Genomic DNA, 18,820 nt, shown 5'->3' with positions numbered 1-18,820 from the left:
CATTCACCTAAGAGAAAATTCTCTCAACTCTCAAAAGCTCTAAGTTTCTTAAAACAAAGAGAATAATTATGCCTCTAGCTTGATATTATGAGGCTTTATATAGAGAACTAATAAAAACTAGTTGTTGAAACATTTAATGTTGCAAAACTAGCCCTTGAAGCATTTAATAAAACTAGTTGGTATAAACTCATTAATAAATTAGTTGTTAGAAGTCCAATAACAAACTAGATACTAGAAACCCACTAACCAAAATGGTTGCTCAAAGCCCATTAGTGAGTTTAAATGTAGGCACACTTGGTGTACCCTTTTAAATTGATATGGTGCTTTTCGCGGCATGAAATTGAACGGCATCATTAATATAACTGTTATGTTTGTGCCTTGAACTCTTTGTGGTGATTCGTTTCATGAATCCGCTCTGAATTAATTTGAGAAAACCTCAAAGGCAAATTTTCATAATAGTTTGTGGTGGATGCGTTTCTTCTCCATTACCAACTTCATAGTGGATTCCTGATCCTCCTTCGCCCATGGATGTAGGCTATAAGCCGAATCACGTAAATCTGCGTGTGCTCTCTTTGCCTATTTCTCTTTATCTCTGTTTTACTTTCATTTTGAGTGCCATTTGAATCTGTTTTCTTAAGTTTTTCCACAACAATAACTCATCAACATTTTGATATATCCTTATGTTAAATCCCTCAAAGTTTAACATCCTCTTTAGAAAAAGGTGAATTGTCCTAAAGGAACTAAGGTGAAAAGGTTAAGCACAAGGGTACCCAAAAATAGAAAAACGAACGGCGTCATTTTCACTGTCATCTCTCCTCCTAACCCAACCAAATCCCTACCGCTGCTCTCCTAACTAGTAACAAGCCATCATTATTGAAGAATGGAGAGACATGGGAAAGACGAGAAGGAGAGATTTTTCACAACAATACTTTGAATGAGGGATGGTTAACAGCGTTCATATTAACGCCCGTTTATCATCCCCCACGAATGGCCTTGTGCAACTGTAAGTTCTCTAATTCTCCTTACATTACACGTTTCTTTTCTTTTATTTAATCTATTGTCAAAGTTTTCATATTCGTATCACACTTAAATGAAAAAGAAAAGGATAATTTATCAAATGGGTTGAAAATATTTCAGGTGAAAGTGATAAAGGTAAAGCCGAAGTTTACAGCCTCTTTTCTTGGATTTAGAAAGACGACAGAAATATGGAATTCTAGAGCCTGTATGATCGGCCTTATATAGTAGAACTAGTGAGTGCTTCTTGCTTCCTTGTCTAAAGTTGGATGGATTTCATTTCATTAGCATTATAAGCACTAGAAGATAATCAGCTAGCATTGTTCTAATCTCTCTGATTCTTTAGGTCCCTGCCCGTCCGTTCCCAGATATTAAAGAAGGGATGTGGGGAAAGGGTTTGATCTTCCTCTATCATTATTTATTGTAGGGTAAAATATAAAAACCTCTCCTAACGTTTTTTATAATCATAAAAACCTCCCTTATAGTTTTTATTTTAACAAAAACCTCCCCTAAATTTTTAAAGAATTCGACAAAAACCTCCCTTTCAGCAATGACCCAAAGGGAAAACATCAGACCAGTACATCAGTTTTGTTCCAAATTCTCATTTTACCCTTTTTCAAATTAGTTTACATACATTTTTACTGAAATACCCCTGCCGACCTGTTATCCTCTTTACCTCTTCCATCAACCTCTTTTGTCCTCTGTCCTATCCCTGAATCCTATCGTCTAAAGAGGAGGAAAGCGACAACTCTTTTAATCTTTCATCCAAACCCAAATGGAACACAGCTCTTTCCTTTTCTCCCTGAACTTTCTTTGCCGATTTCTTCCTCCTCTTTCAATCTCCCATGAATTTGTAATTTTGTTTTCAGTTATGTTTCACCTGTTTATTGCCCTACTTGACTTAGAAAAATGTCTATTTATTGAAGCATGAAATTTTAATGTATTTTGGAGTTATGGACCTGTTGAATGATATAGAGTATTTTTCTTATAAAAAATCTTCAAACCAGCAGCTGTTTGTGCTAATGGAACGTTGTTTTCAACACAGAATTAATTAATGTTCACCATTCATTGGCCTAGGCGCCTGGCATTGACAGCTCCAAGGTGATGCAAGATACTTATGGTGGGGAATAGGTTGATATTGATCATCCGTATGAAGTTCCTATAGCCAATCATCCACCATTACCAGTCAAGGAAGCTAAAGGGAATGAGGGCTCATTCTCATGAGTTTTTTGTACACGAGTTTCCAAATCATAAAGCACACAGTGTGTTGTATACTTTCAGCCCCAGAATTTTCTATATATAGGTTTCCAAATCATTTTTCTATATAAATGCATCACTATAAGTCATTTGTATATAGATTTCGCTTCTATGAAGGAAATTATTTCCAAAATTGGGTCCTTTAAATCGAAAAGCCTCTCATATAGCCATAATCTACTCTCGCAGCTGAAGCGTTCTCTCTTCCAAAGTTTTGTGATTCCAAGTTTCAACTGAGATAGAGAAAACAGAGCAAGATGAACAATTTGATAACAAAACCATTCCTCAACTATGTGGATCTGAAGAAAGAAGCCATGAAGGATCTGGAAGCTGGCAACGTCAACCTGAAGATGGTAGTGATGGCGACGCAAAATCAAATAGACCATAGGAGGCCGAGATGGTGAAAGAGATTAGTTTCATCAGAGACATCCTTGGCCGACTGCAGCAAGCCAACAAAGAGAGCAAGTGCCTCCACAAGCCGGAGGCCCTAAAATCCCTGCACACACGGACCAATGTTGATATCGTGACCATGCTTAAAAGGTGAGAAGCATAAAGTCTCAACTCGGGGATATGGACTGCACCAATGCTGCCAATAGGAGGTTCTCTAAATACAAAGAAGGGACACCGGTGGACTGCACAAGAACTTCAGTCACCATCGGACTGTAGAAGAAGCTAAAGGAGCTTATGGACTTCTAGGAGTTGAGGCAGCGGATGATGGGGGAGTATAAAGAGATGGTGGGCTGTTAATATTTCATGGTAACAAGGGAGTACCTGGACGAAGAGGTGATAGAGAAGATTATATCAAGTGGGGCAGGAATGGGAGGGGAGGAGTTACTGCAGAGGGTGGTGCAAGAGCACGGGAAGGGAAGGTTCTTGAGACAGTGTTGGAGATACAAGACAGGCATGGCGCGGTGAAGGAGATTGAGGGCAAATGTGGTACTTTATAAATTAATTGAATGACACTTGAGGGTAATTTTGTAAATGTCGACATTTTTCGTTTGATCATTTACAAAAGGGAGATTTTTGTTGAATTCTTTAAAAATTCAGGGGAGGTTTTTGCTAAAATAAAACTATAGGGAAGGTTTTTGTATTTTACCCTTCGTTTTATTTTAAAACATTTGTATCTATTTATTTGGTGCTTGCCCTTGAAAATTGAAATGTACCTATTCTTCCATTGTTCTGTATCTATATTTTTTTTTTCCATGTAAAGTTTAGTGATCAACTTTTGGGGGTGTTCTCATCAAATAGCTAGCAACCCATAGCACAGAGAAGAAGGTGGTCTGGCCTGGTCTGCTCTGACCTTTCACCCCTTCTCATTTGTTGAAACAATTTGATAGCAACTTTAGCGTACCCATGTTGAGAATGTCCGATATAGCAAAACCCCATCAAACCAAATCAATTTTATTCCTCTTAACATTCTCAAGTTTTACTCTTCCTCTATTATAGAGATTTAAGTTATATTTGTTTTTGTGATGTCTATAATTTTATCGAAGAAAATCAATTTTATCCTAAGCTCAGAAAAATAAAAAACGCTTTTCTCTAGGTAGAGTAATTTTCTCATCCGGTTGTTGATTATGTGCATAGGGCATACCCCCTAATAATGGAAGTTCAGGTAATAACATTCCTATCATGCATTTGATCGAATACTCTCTGCTCGAATAGTCCATGGACCATGGTAGAACAAGCTAAGCACACAAGCAATGCCATCCCAGCAACAATTTTAGGGCAAAACATAACCTTCGAACTAGGACCATGTACCTTAATTCCATTCCCAGATTCCTGCTAGAAATACTCATTGTGAAGAACAGTATTCGAAGATCCACGGCAACAATAAGAAAAAAAATTACAAAAACACTCTGTGAAGAACAGTATTTGAGTATCAACAACCGCTCTTTAAAGGCACTGAAGATGAATCACTCATTTAGCAACGATTTTCATAGAGGGTGTGAATCACTATCTAAGTATCAACTTTTGTTGAAAGAACCATGTGAGTGTAGTAGGATTAAAAAAAAAAAAAAAAAAACCTGCACATGACATGTGCTGAAATCTAGAAGTATCAGGACCTCCGGGGTTTTTGTCATAAAACTAAGGGGTACTAGAGTGTTACAACCCCCAAAATATAAAGCAGGTATCTGTAATTTATCAAAAAAAAAATTAGCAAAGGTTAATTCTAAATCCAATCAACCCCTTAGTCCAACATTCATTGGGTAATTGGATCATGGTTTTTCTATATCAACAAGAAGAACCGATAAACCACGTTAAAATCAAAACTGAGATATGGAGTGGGTTTTTTTGGTACTCGTGTTCCTAGGGCTATTAAACAGGGACTGAATTCAATCTTCACAAAACGTTTCTCACACCCGGCTCACAGCCTTTTTGCAGCCGTGCATATAGAACATCTCCCTATTTGTATGAGGGGGAGATATTTCCAATGTACAGCTGCAAGTGGCGGTGAGCACGGCAGTGGTGGGAGCCGGGAATTTTCTTTTGGGGGATCAACTCAAACAAAAAATATGAGGGAGTAGAAGAAGTAGGGTTTAAGGGAAAATGGCCTGAGAAGGTTTGGGTTTTTTTAAAAGAAAAATAGACTTTTTTTTTTGGCTCTGCCCTTAGAGCACATACAGGTGTAATCGGGCTGTGCTGCACACAGCCCGGCACAGCATGGTACAATAACATGTGGGCCATGCCAGGTCCAACATGATGGTCCAAGTTGTGTTGGGCCTAGGGTTCCAGGTCCACGGGCCACTCTTGGCCCACCTGATTTCAGCTTTTGGGGGGGTTTACAAAAATACCCCCTCCCCTCAACAGTTATAAACAGTTATATGGGGGTATTTATGTATTTTGGTTTTGGGGGGAGAAAGAATGACACAAATGCCCCCCAACAGCTATACAACAGATAGTTCGGGGGGCCATTTTGGGTAAAGTGATAAATAACATTACAACAACCAAATGCCCCTCCCAACAACTAAAATACAACTAGAGAGAGAGAGAGAGAGAGAGAGAGAGAGAGAAACAATACACACACAAATTAGGCGGGGGGGGTTGGTTCTTTTAAATATTCTCAAGAAAAAATGAAGCAAGAATTAGCACAATACATTGTACATGCTAAACAACTATATTTTGTTAGTTGAAGATACTAAACTTGAAAAAGGGTTGCGTAATTCTATAAATCCACAATTTAAAAAAAATCTATGAATAATATTAGATCAAATGCTTTAAAAAAATTTTATTCATATATACAAATTTTAATTTATAAGCTATCAAATATTAATTCTAAAGTTGCAATTTCTTCTAATGTTTAGATTTCTAAATTTAACAAAATTTATATTTAAGTTATCGGTTGTTTTATTGATGAAATTTGGCTTTTAAATAAAAGAATTTTAAGTTTTACTAAGCTTGAACGGTCACATACTAGCCCAGTTATTGCTGCAAGTATTTTAAATACTTTACATGCTTATAGAATTGATAATAAATTATTTTCTATTAGTTTTGATAATGCTAGTAATAATAATTCAACAATAAATATTTTAAAATCTCAATTAAAACCATATTTAAATGGTAAATTATTTCATATCAAATGTGCATGTCACACCTTAAATTTATGTATTCAATATGCTTTAAATATTATTTCTACTCATATTTCTAAAATTAGAAATTGTATTATATATTAAAAGTTCTGCAACAAGAAAACAAAAATTTAAATATTTAATTCAAAATTTTGGTTTAAAATATAAACATTTTATATTAGATGTTAAACATAAGTAGAATTCTACCTATGCTATGTTAGAAAGTTGTGTTTCTCACAAACAAATTCTTAGTAATTTTTATAATGCAAAAATGCCTACTGATATTATATTTGAGAAAGACTGAGAAATGACAATTTGTATAAGAGATTTCTTTTAACATTTTTATAATGCAACTAATGAATTATCAGGTATTTATTATCCAACTAGTTGTAATTTATATTATCAATTAATGATGATTAGTGATTGTTTTACAAAATATAGAAAGAATAAACAATTTAAAAGTATTGTTGAAATAATGAAAAATAAAATTAAAAATATTAGGAGAACATTTCTCCTCTTATTGCTTAGCTACAACATTAGATCATAGGATTAGGAAAATTGGTTTAGATATTTTACTTGAAACATATTGTAAAAATATGAATATTGCAATTGAAAAGAAAAAAGAATAAATTAATAGTTTATTATTTGAAATGTATAGTTTATATGAATCTGAAGTAACAAAGAATAATAAAAATTCTTCAACTTGTATAGTTGCATCTTACACTTTTGAACTTGAGTCCAATAATGGAAGAGAAAAAACTTTTTTATTTAATAAGAGGTGTAAATCCACTTAATTTTTATTTACAGTTTTTTTTTACTTTAGGGATTCTTCCTTCATGGCACGTGATCTACTAACCCCTCTGGTACCTACAGTTCCACCAGAGTCTTGCTTTAGTGTAAGTACTAGGGTGTTGGATGACAAGAAAAGTTGTATGAATTATACAAGTCTAGAGATGTACATATGCTTTAAAGATTAGTTAGATGATAAAAATAGATTACAAGACAAAAGAGGGCATGACACTACACCTGATGTTTCACCTGAAGCATATGATCAAAGTCAAAAATAATAGGAGAAAATGGTGAAGTCAATATTTTTTGTATACTCGATAGTTGTATAGCATTTTTTCAAATTTTTGTAAATCTTGTTTTAATTTTATTTAATTTATTTGATATTTTTTAGTAATGTAATTTTTTATTTTAAATTTGTAACTATATTGTATTTTTTATATTTTATTAATTTATTCCATTTTCCAATTTTCATATTTCATTCATCCAACCATTGTATGCTTTGTATCATTCATATTTAAATGAAATAAAATTCCTATTTTTCTTCCAATTTTTTATTCACTTTGAGTATTTGTCTCTTTGACTTATTTTGTTAAGTATTTTTTTTCATTTCTTTGTTAGATTTTTTATTTTTTCAAATAGTTCCCAAAGGTCAAAGGAAAATTAAATATTTTAGTTTTACTTAGTAAAGAAATAAAAATTAAAAAATTTCAAAAAACAAAAAAAAAACAGTCTGGCGCGATTCGACCCATGCCGAAGGCCCAACCTATGGCCCAACCCGACAAGGCCTATAACCCGCCTAGCCTATGGCCCATGGGCCATGCCAAGCCAACCCCCCAAATTATCCCTAGAGAGAGCGGCATGGCCTAGGACGGCCCGCACTTTGCACGGGCCACAAGCAGGCCATGTGGCTAGGACCATGGTGTGAGGGCAGTTATGATGACTGAATCTGATTTTTATTAAATGGGGTAACCCAACCCATACACCATCCTCAGCACACCCCAGCCGTGCGTTGGAAACATCATTCCATGAATGATAGCATCATGTACGAGAGAGATTCTCAATGGCATGCTTGCGATGAGAGGTTGGTGATGTGAGGCGCACTCTATGAGGAGCAGATCCGATGTCCATACCCTTACCCCCCAACCTTGATGGCAGCTGGATTTGATCATAATTCACAAGCCACTGCTACAAATAGCCGGAGATCCCACCAACTGAACCACCATCAGTTTCTTTTTTGTTTGTTTTTCACTTTGTTTAGCTTCATGGGGCTACACAACCCGGGGGTAGCCCATCCCACATCCCCTTAAAACCCCCCCTAACCCTGGTGACAACGAGATTTGATCTCAAGTCTCTTCCATCAGTTGTTATTGTGGAATGGATTTGTTCACCCATTGACAGAATTGAGGAAGAATTTGTTCTCAACCACACAATACATGTTACCTTACCACAGACAACCTGCAATTAGGGATACAAGGACACAACAAATATCTAGATGGTAAGATGTCTACCGGATTAATATGTATTTTGAGTTGTTGATGAATGCTGCTCAGTTTTTTTGCCTTGGATTAGCATATTACTCAACTTTTCCGATGACCATGGCAATTTCTACTAGAAGTTTGATTTGCCTTCAATCTCTATGGTAATTTAAATTCTTTTATGCAGCCCAACTTCCTGAAATTATGACAAGAGTAGATCCCGGGATGAGGAGCGAAGCTTGTGATGATTGATGAAAACTTAGGATGACGAATTGCTCCTTCCAATTGCTGCCTCCCTCATATTTCTGATAAAGTGATAATGAAAAATTCATGTATTAATTTACACATGGAGATACCGATGGATGCCATGCATAAATTACTGTACATAGGTAATAAGTTACACGACTCACATCTACCAACGTCTTCACAAGGAAAGAGAAGTGCACTGCTTTGTTTGTAGAACGTGCCAACAAGCGTTCACCAGCATACAGCATTACAGCACTCTGCTAATTCGAGCATCTATAACAGGCACCTTGGAAGAATGATCACAGAGTTCCAGTGCTTCTGCCAGTGACAGCCGACTGTTTTTCCATGTAGTCTCCGCCCACTTCTTCATCTTCTCTCCTTCTCCTTTTCTGTTCTGTTGCACACATAGAGTTTCTGCATACCCACCTTAAAACAGGCAGCAATATTAGTTTTGCACCAACAGCAACATTAGTAGCCTCAAAACTGTAACACATGAAAGAAAATTTGCAGATAGAAAGACAAGTTTAAACACCAAGTAGGTAGTCAGACAACTATTACCACACTTAGATTTTGAGTTGTGAAGATCCGGCAAAAACCAGGCACAAGCAAGCCTTTTTGGGGAATCTTCATACTGGCCCACACTCTTGACTTAAAGACTTGACTTCTAAAAACAAACTGACTCATTGCCAAGGATAGAAGCAGAAGACTGTAAAGCTTGAACAACCAGCTGAGAATCTTTTTTTTTTTGGGTAAATAACCAGCTGAGAACCTGAACAAATAAACAGATGAGTCTATCCCTCAGATTTGGTTATGTTAGGTCAGGTCAAGGGAAAGCCATAACCTGACCCCTATCCTCAAGGTGCTCAAATGACCTCAGAGAAGTATAATTTACTTGCAGTCCAGATCTCCTACCCACAGGACACCACAGCCATACATCGGGAACATACCCATGAATGACAACATAAGTACAGGAGATGTTCCCAATGTGCGGCTGTGGTGTCCTGTGGGTAGGTTATTCAAATGCAATTTACTCGGTTCGGGTTCAATCAGGGGAGACTGTAACACAAATATCATTTGGTGAAAGGTCCAATATCACTTCAATTAAGAAGTCCAACAAACCAATAAACCTCCATGTGCCCACTTAATTTAGGGCTTAAAAGGAGACACTATGTTCCCTTGTCACATCCTAGGCTTTGTTCATGGAGTAAATTTGAGCAAAAAGACCTCAGCATATGTTAAACACAAGTCCTCCCTAGACCTTGCCATGTTCCCTTATGATGCCTCTATTTCTCAGTTTCTTATTCAATCCCTAGGCATCAAAGAATAAATTTTAGCAGAAGGCCTTGTCATGTTCCCTCAACGTTTTTTCGCACAATGGTTGCTTCAAATTAAAACATGCATTCTCATGCTTGTCAGCCCAATATTTTACAATTGCTCCAAGCAATGGTCCCAAAACTATCAGACAAAAAAGAGAGACAAACAAAGCCTCTCTATATAGTGTAATAGATACAGTCCTTTTTTTGCAAAGCCATACAGTATCATGCCTCATACTTCCACATTTTAAAAGTTGAGGCCAATGTTAGGTAGGATGCTAGCATTAAGTAGATAATAATCTGATGGAAAAAAAAAAAAAAAAAGCTCCTTCATATGTGCCCTCATAGAATCAATATCCAATAACTAATCCATTTTAGAAAGAGCAAATGTCATGAGAAACCATACAAACAGCAATCTGTAATACTTGAAACATGACATGATAACTTATGTTTTGTCAAAATAAGTGCTAACAGATGGCTGATGCATGCAAGCAACAAGGTGACCAAGATGGCTAAATTCAGGAAATATATACATAAGATATCTTCAGGGTAAAAGACTTACACATACCCATAGTTCTCATAAATTGACTTAAACATACCTGAATTTTTAAAAAAGACTTAAACATACCTTGTGACTCTTTTACCCTTCATTTTTTTCAAATTTTCAAAATATACCCTGAATTGAACCAGCCGAAGTTACAACCCTTTTAATGATAGCAGCCACCTATTGGAAATCAGGCTCATACCCATCCAACAATCATAACAATCCAGGAACTTTATCATTAGGGTCAATAAATTAGTGCAAAATGTGTGGTATAGGATGCACAGATAATTATCCACTAAGTGACTAATCAAACAACTTTAGAACAACTTTATGTCAACATATTATCATGTCTAGGATGTTATGCATGAAGCATGAACAGAACCATCTAGATTATAAGTTTTACCTCTTGCCAGGGCTGTTATATCTCTTCTATCTACCTTCACTTCTGCATCTGTACCAAACAAAGCAAGTACCATTTTGGATTAATATTACAAAATGGAGAAATAATTTCTAAGCAGGTCAATTAGGAAACCTACCTAGATGATCTAAATCATTTATAGACATGGAGGAATGCTTTGGCCAATAGAACAGTAAATTGAATAGGGGACCTTCTGCATCAGCAATGTGTTCATTCACCAAGTACATATAAACCCTATGCCCCACATTGTAATGGAGTTTTTTATCAGTAACAGTCAAACATTTTATTGATATGGCCAAAAAGTACAGCAGTGTGCCAAGCACACCTCTAGGGTAGCTATCCATGATCCACCCTTATATATTTTGTTATGATTCTGGAGCTTTGCATGCATTGTTATGAACTTTCCAAAGTTGTAATATTTTAAATTGAAAATTGCCAACAATAAGGGGCTCATTTTGGGGAAGTGGGATTTTTACTCTGAACTAACCACATGAATTGAGAGAGGCAAGAGCATAGTTGTCAAAGGCAACTCCTAGGCGGACACCTAGGCAAGAAGGCGCTCATGAAGGATCACCTCACTTGATCACCAAGATATTTCTTACACAATACTCTTGGATACTGTTATATTCTTAACTTTTTGAATTATAATACATAAAATAGACATTATTAAACTAAACTATTCAATTTAAGTAAAAAAACTACTTTCTTTTTTATTATTTTTTCTCGTTTGTTAGAGTTCAATTCAATCATGTACACTACCTTGAAACCTCAAAGACTTCAAAACTTGAACTAATTAGCATGGAAGAACTCCAAGTTTTATCCAATCAACACATATTAGTTATTTTCATCATCATAACCTTCTTCTTCTTCTTCTTTCACCCTTTCTTTTCTTTTCTTCTTTTCCTAATACAAAAATAGAGGTCCAACCCCTCTATTTTCTGAAATTTCTTTTCATGCTTCCATTTTTTCATGAATATGTTGATTTTCTATGTTTCAACTGTAGCTTATAAATTTTTTTTATGAAGATTATAGACAATTAATAGCAAAAGATGGTTGTTGCTTAATAAGGAGCCTAACGAATTACCCTAGAATTCATGGATTTTATTCAAAAAAAAACACCTAGGAAACTAGGTAACGATTAATAGTGAAAGATGGGTTTTATTCAAAAAAAAAATCACCTAACCTTGCCTCAACGCCTTAACCTCTAGGGTCCACTGTCATACTTTGACAATCAAGAAATTAAAATGTGGAGCAATGAGTTGGCATGGTCACAACACTTTCTTTTGACCCTCCAATAAAACACAACATGCTATCAATCAAATGAAAAATCAAATCACCTAATGAGTGCTTGCCTATGTTATTTGGTTTCAATGTGTTCACATGGTTACAAAACTTCCTGCGATCCTATAATAAAACACAAACATGCTATCAATCAAATGAAAAACCAAATTATCTAATGAGTGCATCTTATTGTTGCTACCCACTAACATATGGTGTCAGCACCCATTTTTTGCTCAATCCCCTCTCCAACCCACTTTTCACACTTCGGACACCCAAACATCAGCTCAAATACCCTTAAATACACCATTAAATCCACAAAATTCCCTTCCAACAGTCACAATTGTGCCACATCACCCTACCTCTCAAACAATCAGACCCCGTCACATGAAGAAAAACCTTTAAACAACCAATCACACCAAATTCCAGCCTTAAATTCCTTGATTTTGTCACTCATCCATCAAAGATTCCATTTCGACGAAGTTGATACTACGATGCTTCTCAAACCTAAAGCATGCAATCCATACGTCCCTAACATGATCAAACCCTCTAAACAGCCTCGTAAATCAAATTCATGCCATTCCACCAAAGTCCAACTCAAAATTCCTCCATCTGCCCATCCATCAAACGGAGGTTTTCTTCTGGGCTCTCTCGCATGTCCAAATGCCTGTACCAATCAAGCCCTATCAATTCATCCAAGACACAAAAACACCATCCTACAAAATTTCAGCTCAAAATTCCTCCATCTGCCTGTTCATAAAACAAACATTTCATTTCAAGCCTTTTCAATGGTTGGACCACCCATACCTCTAATTCCCCTAACTTAACACATTGGAGTGGATTGCCAATTCGTCCAAGGCCCTCAGAAACACCATCCTACAAAATTTCAACTCAAAGTTCCTCCATTTGCCCATTTATCAAGTGAAGATTCCATTCCGAGCTTTTTCATTAAACGAACCGCCTGTACCTCAAATCCCCTTGATCTAAGCACTGTTGGACTAATCTGACCCCAACAATCAATCCGGAATACCCAACAACCCCACCTTGCCAATTTCAGCCAAAAATACCCCCGTTTGCCCACTTATCTAAAAAGATTCTATTTTGATCAATCTCATTGGCCCAAACGCACAAAACCTCCATGTACACTCACACCCATCTCAACCCTTCACACTTGGACCCAGAATCCCCACCATCAAATCAGAATTTCAGTTTGACCTCTCCAAAGCCCAAATGACCAAAATACCCCCTACAATTTCAAAAATTACCAAAAGACTGCTAAAATTCTCCAAATTTGTGAAAATGCCCTAACTGCACTAATATAATTAAAAACTGAATCCACTATTCACCTCAGGGGGGGGACCATTTGACACAAAAACGAACAAAGGTGGTTTCTCTCTATCCGAATTCTTCTCTTCGAGTCTTTCCCACATTTGCTTTGTTCTCTATCTTTCTCTTTCTCTTTCTCTTTCATTCTCCTTGAAATACTAGGATAGCCTAACATCTTGAATGGTGAATTCGCATGACTACAACACTTTCATGCAACCCTCCAATGAGACACAAGCATGCTATTAATCAAATGAAAAACCAAAGCATTGAATGAATGCATGCCTAGGTGATTTGGTTTTGATGAATTCACATGGTCACAACACTTTCTTGCAATCCTATAATAAAACACATACATTCTAACAATCAAATGAAAAATCAAATCACTCAACGAGTGCATGCCTTTTTCCTACCCTAATACAAAAATAACCTACTAACATATGAAAAAATGGAGACTACCTCTAAGGTCTACTACCTTGCCATGATAATCAAGAAATGCCAAGGTTGCCTAATATGAGTTGTGATTTGTTCACATGATCACAATGTTTTCTTGTAGCCTTCTAATAAAACACTAACATGCCATCAATCAAAAGAAAAAACAAATCACCCAGTGAATGCATGCCTAGGTGATTTAATTTTGATGAGTTCATGCCATCAATCAAAAGAAAAAACAAATCACCCAGTGAATGCATGCTTAGGTGATTTAATTTTGATGAGTTCACGTGATTACAATGCCTCCTTGTAAACCTCCAATAAATCATAAACATGCTAACAGTCAAATTTAAAACCAAAACACCTTGTGAGTGCATGCTTAGGTGATTTGGTTTTTATTAGTCCATAACTCCACATGGTCACAATACTTTTTCACAACCCTCCAATAAAACAAACATTTTATCAATCAAACAAAAGACAAAATTACCCAGTGAGTGCATGTTTGTTATAGCTAATCCAAGTGATACATTACCCACTATCATATTATAAATTGGAGACTACCTTTAGGATCCACTACCTTACTAGGAATCATAATAATCATAATACTTTCTTATGGCCTCTAAAAATCTCAAACATGTTATAAGCCAAAGGACAAACCAAATCACCCTGTGAGTGCATGTCTGGGTGATTTGGTTTTCATGCATTCACACAATTGCACAATTCCTTCCAACTATCCAATAAAATACAAACATATTGCTATCAATCAAATCAAAAACTAAATAACCCAGAAAAGGCATGTCTACTATTGAAGACCAACTGATACAAGAACAACCCACTATCATATAGTAGAAATCACTGATTGTAGATTTAGTTGAATTTCTTGTGAAAGGAAAAGGGGAGGAATATAAAGATTTCAGTAGTAGAGAAGAAAAGAGAGGGAGAAAAGAGTAAGAAGTCAACCAGGATTCTTAAATTAACCCTAGCCGCCAACCCCTCATTATATTTATACTTAACTTAAAGGATGAGACATTACAAGGATGCCCTTAGTAGGGCGGCTACTAATGTAGCTGAACAGTCACAACTTAAAAACATAAACTAATGGGCCTAAAGCCCAACAACTTCCTAACTAAATAGCTTAAAATAAGAATAAAAAACAACTAGGCCCAACTCAACACATATAAAATAGAGACTACTTCTAGGATATACTACCTAACTATGACAATCAAGTAATACCAAGGTATCCAAACATGTAGAGTGACACCTATGCAATAAGGTGCTCATGAAGGGTCACCTCATTCAATCAACAAGATATTTTTTACATACTGCTATTGGATACCTTTGTACTCTTAACTTTCTGATATTAATAATAATAAGAAAGGAATTACTAAACTAAATTATTGGTTTGAGTTAAAATACTAGTTTCATTTTATTATTTTTCTTATTTGTTAGGGTTCAATCAAGATGTATAATGTCTTGGACCCTTGAAGGCTTCAAAACCTGAACTAATAAGCATGGAAGAACTTAAATTTTTGTCTGATCAACACATATTGATTTCCTAGGACAAAAATAGAGGGCCTGAGGCCCTCTATTTTCTAAAATTTCTTTTCTTTCTTCCATTTTTCATGAATATGTTGGTTTTCTATGTTTTAAATGAAATTTATACATTTTTTATGAAGATAATAGACAATTAATAGTGAAAAATAGTTATTACCAGCTACGGAACCTAGGGAATCACCCTAGGATTCATGTTTTTTATTCAAAAAAATCTCGCTAGGTGGCAAGGCACCCCCCCAAAAAAAAAATTGCCTAGTCTTTCCTTGGTGCCTTGAAAACTATGGGCAAGAGAAACTGGCCCTTTGTGGACTGACTGGACTCCCACCATGTTGCCACATGGAAGGTTCCTAGATCATTTAGACCAACAAAAACCTAACTAGCAAAACCTTCTTCTTATACAGTGAAAGATAATAAATAAATCACAAATGTTGAATTGCTAAGCCAATCAATATACCTTCGGTCTCTATAGGTGGAGCTTTTAGCAAGCCTATTGCCCTTCTGTAGAGTCCCTGTGGATAACATTTTCAATAAAAGATTAATAATATAACCCACCATTATAAGCAGAGAATTTAAGAACTCAAGCCAACTGATGGGAGTTTGTAATCAACTAATTGAATTAACTGAAGAAGTATCTAGAAAATAAATTTAGACATCACAAACCACAACTGTGCCAACTCCAGCCTATCAACTAAGCTTCTGAATTGGAATTGATGAAACCAGTTTACAAGAGATAGCTTCATGTGACGAAGTGTAATGGTTTTTTTTTTCTTTTTTGGAAAGATCCAGGAAAGAGAAATTAAATTTTAAGACTTGTGATGGTTAAGGGAAGCATCAATGTCAACCTCTTGAATCAAAATAGAACTTGAGTGCTCCATCTTTGCTTTCTGCCGGAACATAAGAGCTATAGAAGTTAGGATGACACCAACCTTTGGATGATGAGAGCCTACATCAAATGATGAAATAATTCAACAAATAATAAAGAAAGAATGGCATCTTAATACACATCCAACATTTTATTCTTTAAATAGCTACTTTTTCAGATATGGTGTGGATGCATACTCCATTTTAATGTTGAAGTATCTCACACCATTTTTAAGTATCAGATTGTCAGAGTAGCATTGACAAAATAGGACTCAATCATAAAATGCCAAAAATGATTCAACCAAAAAAAAAAAAAAAATCTCATTAACAACACCAAGGTAAAGTGACAAACCAAAATGCTGTTCAGCTTTTGTTAATGCTCTTGTCAGTATCTCCTCTGCATTAGCAAAATTTCTGAACGAAAAGCATGATTAGACTTTAAAACCCATAAACATTAAAAAAATGACAGAAGACACAAAAGTATAAACCACAGCAAGGTTTAATAAGTAACCTGGGGCTTACCCAACATGTGCTTCAAGCTGACCCAAAGCACAGGTGGCCCCTATGAGGACTTCCTCTGATTGCATATTAGAAGCTCCTAAAGCAAATGGACCATCAATTTCAGACACCCCTTGAATTGCCTTCTCATAAAACTGCTTTGCCAATGGAAAATTTCCAGTGGCATGTAAGAGTTCTCCATATGGGAGAGCAACATTTCCTATAAACCACAAAATCAAAACATGGTTGAGAACAAAAATAATGCATTTTGTCCTCCCCAAGAACTGAGCTCTAACAAAAAAAACTCACCAGAGCAACCTTTATCCTCCTGAAATCCTGAAAAGTAAGGCTCTGCTGTAAATCAGAAGCAGAAAGCCTTTCAATCATATATACAAACATGAAATGCACAATGCAGCAAAACAAAAGAAGTCAATGTTTAGGTGGTTACCTGATTCAATATTACCAAGCACAAGCTGAACTAGACCCTTAACGGCTTTAGCCCGAGTTTCTAGAACCCCAGATTCATCCCTGTCACCATTTTCAGGCCCGTTTCTTTGCAACAATTGCAAGCATTTATCCGCGAGCACTGACGAAGTATCATCCTATATAGGGAGATGGGTTGCCAAATGAAGTTATAAATTATAAAAACAGATTATGCAAAGAATGCTAGCTGAGACAATTTTAACGACGAACCTGCCCCATCTCCAAATGGAGTCCGATCAACCCTTCCAAGGCAGCAACTGAACAACGTTCAATCGTAATAGATGGTGAATATCTAACTTCTCATCCGAGAAAAAGTAAAAATTTATAAGGCCGATTGGAAGAAAGATACCTCTAATTTCCAAATAAGAGTGGGTCAGATCTTGAACTTTCTCGAGTTTCTCTATGGCTTCATTAATACTTCCTCTATGGATATGGAATAATAGTGTTAGATATCTTAGATATCTTCTAGTAATTTAACGGGAAAAAGAAAAGAAAAGAAAAGAAAAACAAAAGGCTGTATCAACGTAGTGGCTTTTCGGTTCATTGACACCGACCTTTCCGATAGCAAGGAAGACATGGCAAGGAGAACCATCCCCCATGCGTTCTCACTTGAATTATCCGATCCCTCGCGTAGGTTAGAGGAGAGACACTGCTCCAAAACCAGAAGACCTTGTGCGTACGATTCATCTGCAAGTGAAGTGTTTCAGTTATTAAAATTATTAGCTTATAGAAAATGATGAGGGAGATGATGAGGGGGAGGACCTGATTTCTGAGTTCTAGCATGAGCGAGGGCGTAGTTGATCATCTGAAGAGCAACGGGATCGACATTCGAAACGCTGGTTCCATATAATCTGAGGGCCGAAGGAAAGAGAAGATAATGATTCTGGAACGACAGCCTCGACTGTAAGGTTCGAGCTGCCGTAGTTGCGGCTCTTCCGAGTCCAGCCGCGATTAGAAGCATTCCTTCGTTCTCTAAAATTCGCGGATTGAAGGGTTGTTCTGTTTGTGCTCCACTCTGCGTTGCGTTTTAGATAAAGAGACTCTTTGATTTAAAGTACTATTGTTCATTCTCATAATCACAGATACAGCTTCTATTGCCCGCACGCATACATGATACAAGTGGTGGCAACTGGCAGCTCTGGGCATAGGGCGACTCTTGAAGTTTCAACTTTCAACGTTAACTAGAGCTACTAGGATTTGGGTCTAAGGACATCAACGGGCCGGGTTCAGTACGGATTTCTCGGACTCTTCACCCCAACTCAATCACCCTAACCTAACTCGACCCTCTGAACCCTGATGTTCCCTAACGAACCCGATCCAATCCGACTCTATCATATCTATGTTTAGTACGGGAAAGTTAATTATATATATATATATATATATATATATATATATGAATAATCATTAATGATTTTTATCATTGTTTATAAAGTGTCATTTTTTAAAATACTCATACACTATACGGGCCCACATAAATTGACACTTGTATGTCAAACCCATAAAATTATACGGGTCACTAAATTCAACTTGAACCATTTATTATTTTAATTGTATCATTCTTCTTCTTTTTCTTCTCCTTCTTCTTGTTATTTTATTTTAGTATTTAATTTAAATTTTTTGTTACATAATAATAATATTAACTAAATTTGTAATTATTTAAATGTTTACTTAAAATATTTTTTCCAACCGACTATAATAATTATATAATAGATTTGTTAATTCACATTTGGCATTTAAGAATAAACATTAATGATTTGGCTTAACAATTTTAA

The 18,820-nt window shown here is 36.0% G+C and overlaps 1 protein-coding gene and 1 pseudogene across 6 annotated transcripts; one reads left to right on the top strand and one right to left on the bottom strand.

Moving 5' to 3' along the window:
- Positions 1–2,525: 2,525 nt before the first annotated feature.
- Positions 2,526–3,215, top strand: LOC148868733 (syntaxin-111 pseudogene; annotated as a pseudogene).
- A 4,897-nt stretch (positions 3,216–8,112) lies between these two features.
- Positions 8,113–18,221, bottom strand: NDP1 (Tetratricopeptide repeat (TPR)-like superfamily protein). Of its 6 annotated transcripts, none has more exons than XR_016107708.1 (14): positions 17,811–18,196; positions 17,603–17,735; positions 17,398–17,471; positions 17,259–17,305; positions 17,014–17,167; positions 16,875–16,919; positions 16,590–16,785; positions 16,420–16,481; positions 16,049–16,149; positions 15,661–15,715; positions 10,605–10,652; positions 8,903–9,113; positions 8,509–8,770; positions 8,113–8,403 (listed from the first exon to the last, which is right to left on the bottom strand). XR_016107708.1 is itself a non-coding variant. In XM_088972164.1 (12 exons), the coding sequence occupies exons 1-12, from the start codon at positions 18,007–18,009 to the stop codon at positions 8,592–8,594; spliced, it is 1,293 nt and encodes a 430-aa protein (XP_088828290.1). In that variant the 5' UTR covers positions 18,010–18,221; the 3' UTR covers positions 8,371–8,591. The 6 variants fall into 6 exon arrangements, 2 of the variants coding, with proteins under 2 accessions (XP_088828290.1, XP_088828291.1); XR_016107709.1 differs by having other exon boundaries at positions 8,371–8,403; positions 16,875–16,916; XR_016107706.1 differs by lacking the exon at positions 8,903–9,113 and having other exon boundaries at positions 17,811–18,221.
- Positions 18,222–18,820: the final 599 nt, after the last annotated feature.

The sequence above is a fragment of the Nelumbo lutea genome, chromosome 2 (genome assembly GCF_056320005.1).
Source record: "Nelumbo lutea isolate HS-2025 chromosome 2, American lotus-T2T, whole genome shotgun sequence".
In the NCBI taxonomy this organism is placed as follows: domain Eukaryota; kingdom Viridiplantae; phylum Streptophyta; class Magnoliopsida; order Proteales; family Nelumbonaceae; genus Nelumbo; species Nelumbo lutea.
This window is presented reverse-complemented; position numbering and strand designations above follow the sequence as displayed.

Coding starts and splice junctions, on each gene's coding strand:
- NDP1 (XM_088972164.1), bottom strand. CDS start 18,009: ATGCTTCTAATCGCGGCTGGACTCGGAAGAGCCGCAACTACGGCAGCT. Junction 17,168..17,258: donor TCCATTTGGAGATGGGGCAG/GTTCGTCGTTAA, acceptor CTCCCTATATAG/GATGATACTTCGTCAGTGCT. Junction 10,653..15,660: donor TCCACCTATAGAGACCGAAG/GTATATTGATTG, acceptor TGTTTGGTACAG/ATGCAGAAGTGAAGGTAGAT.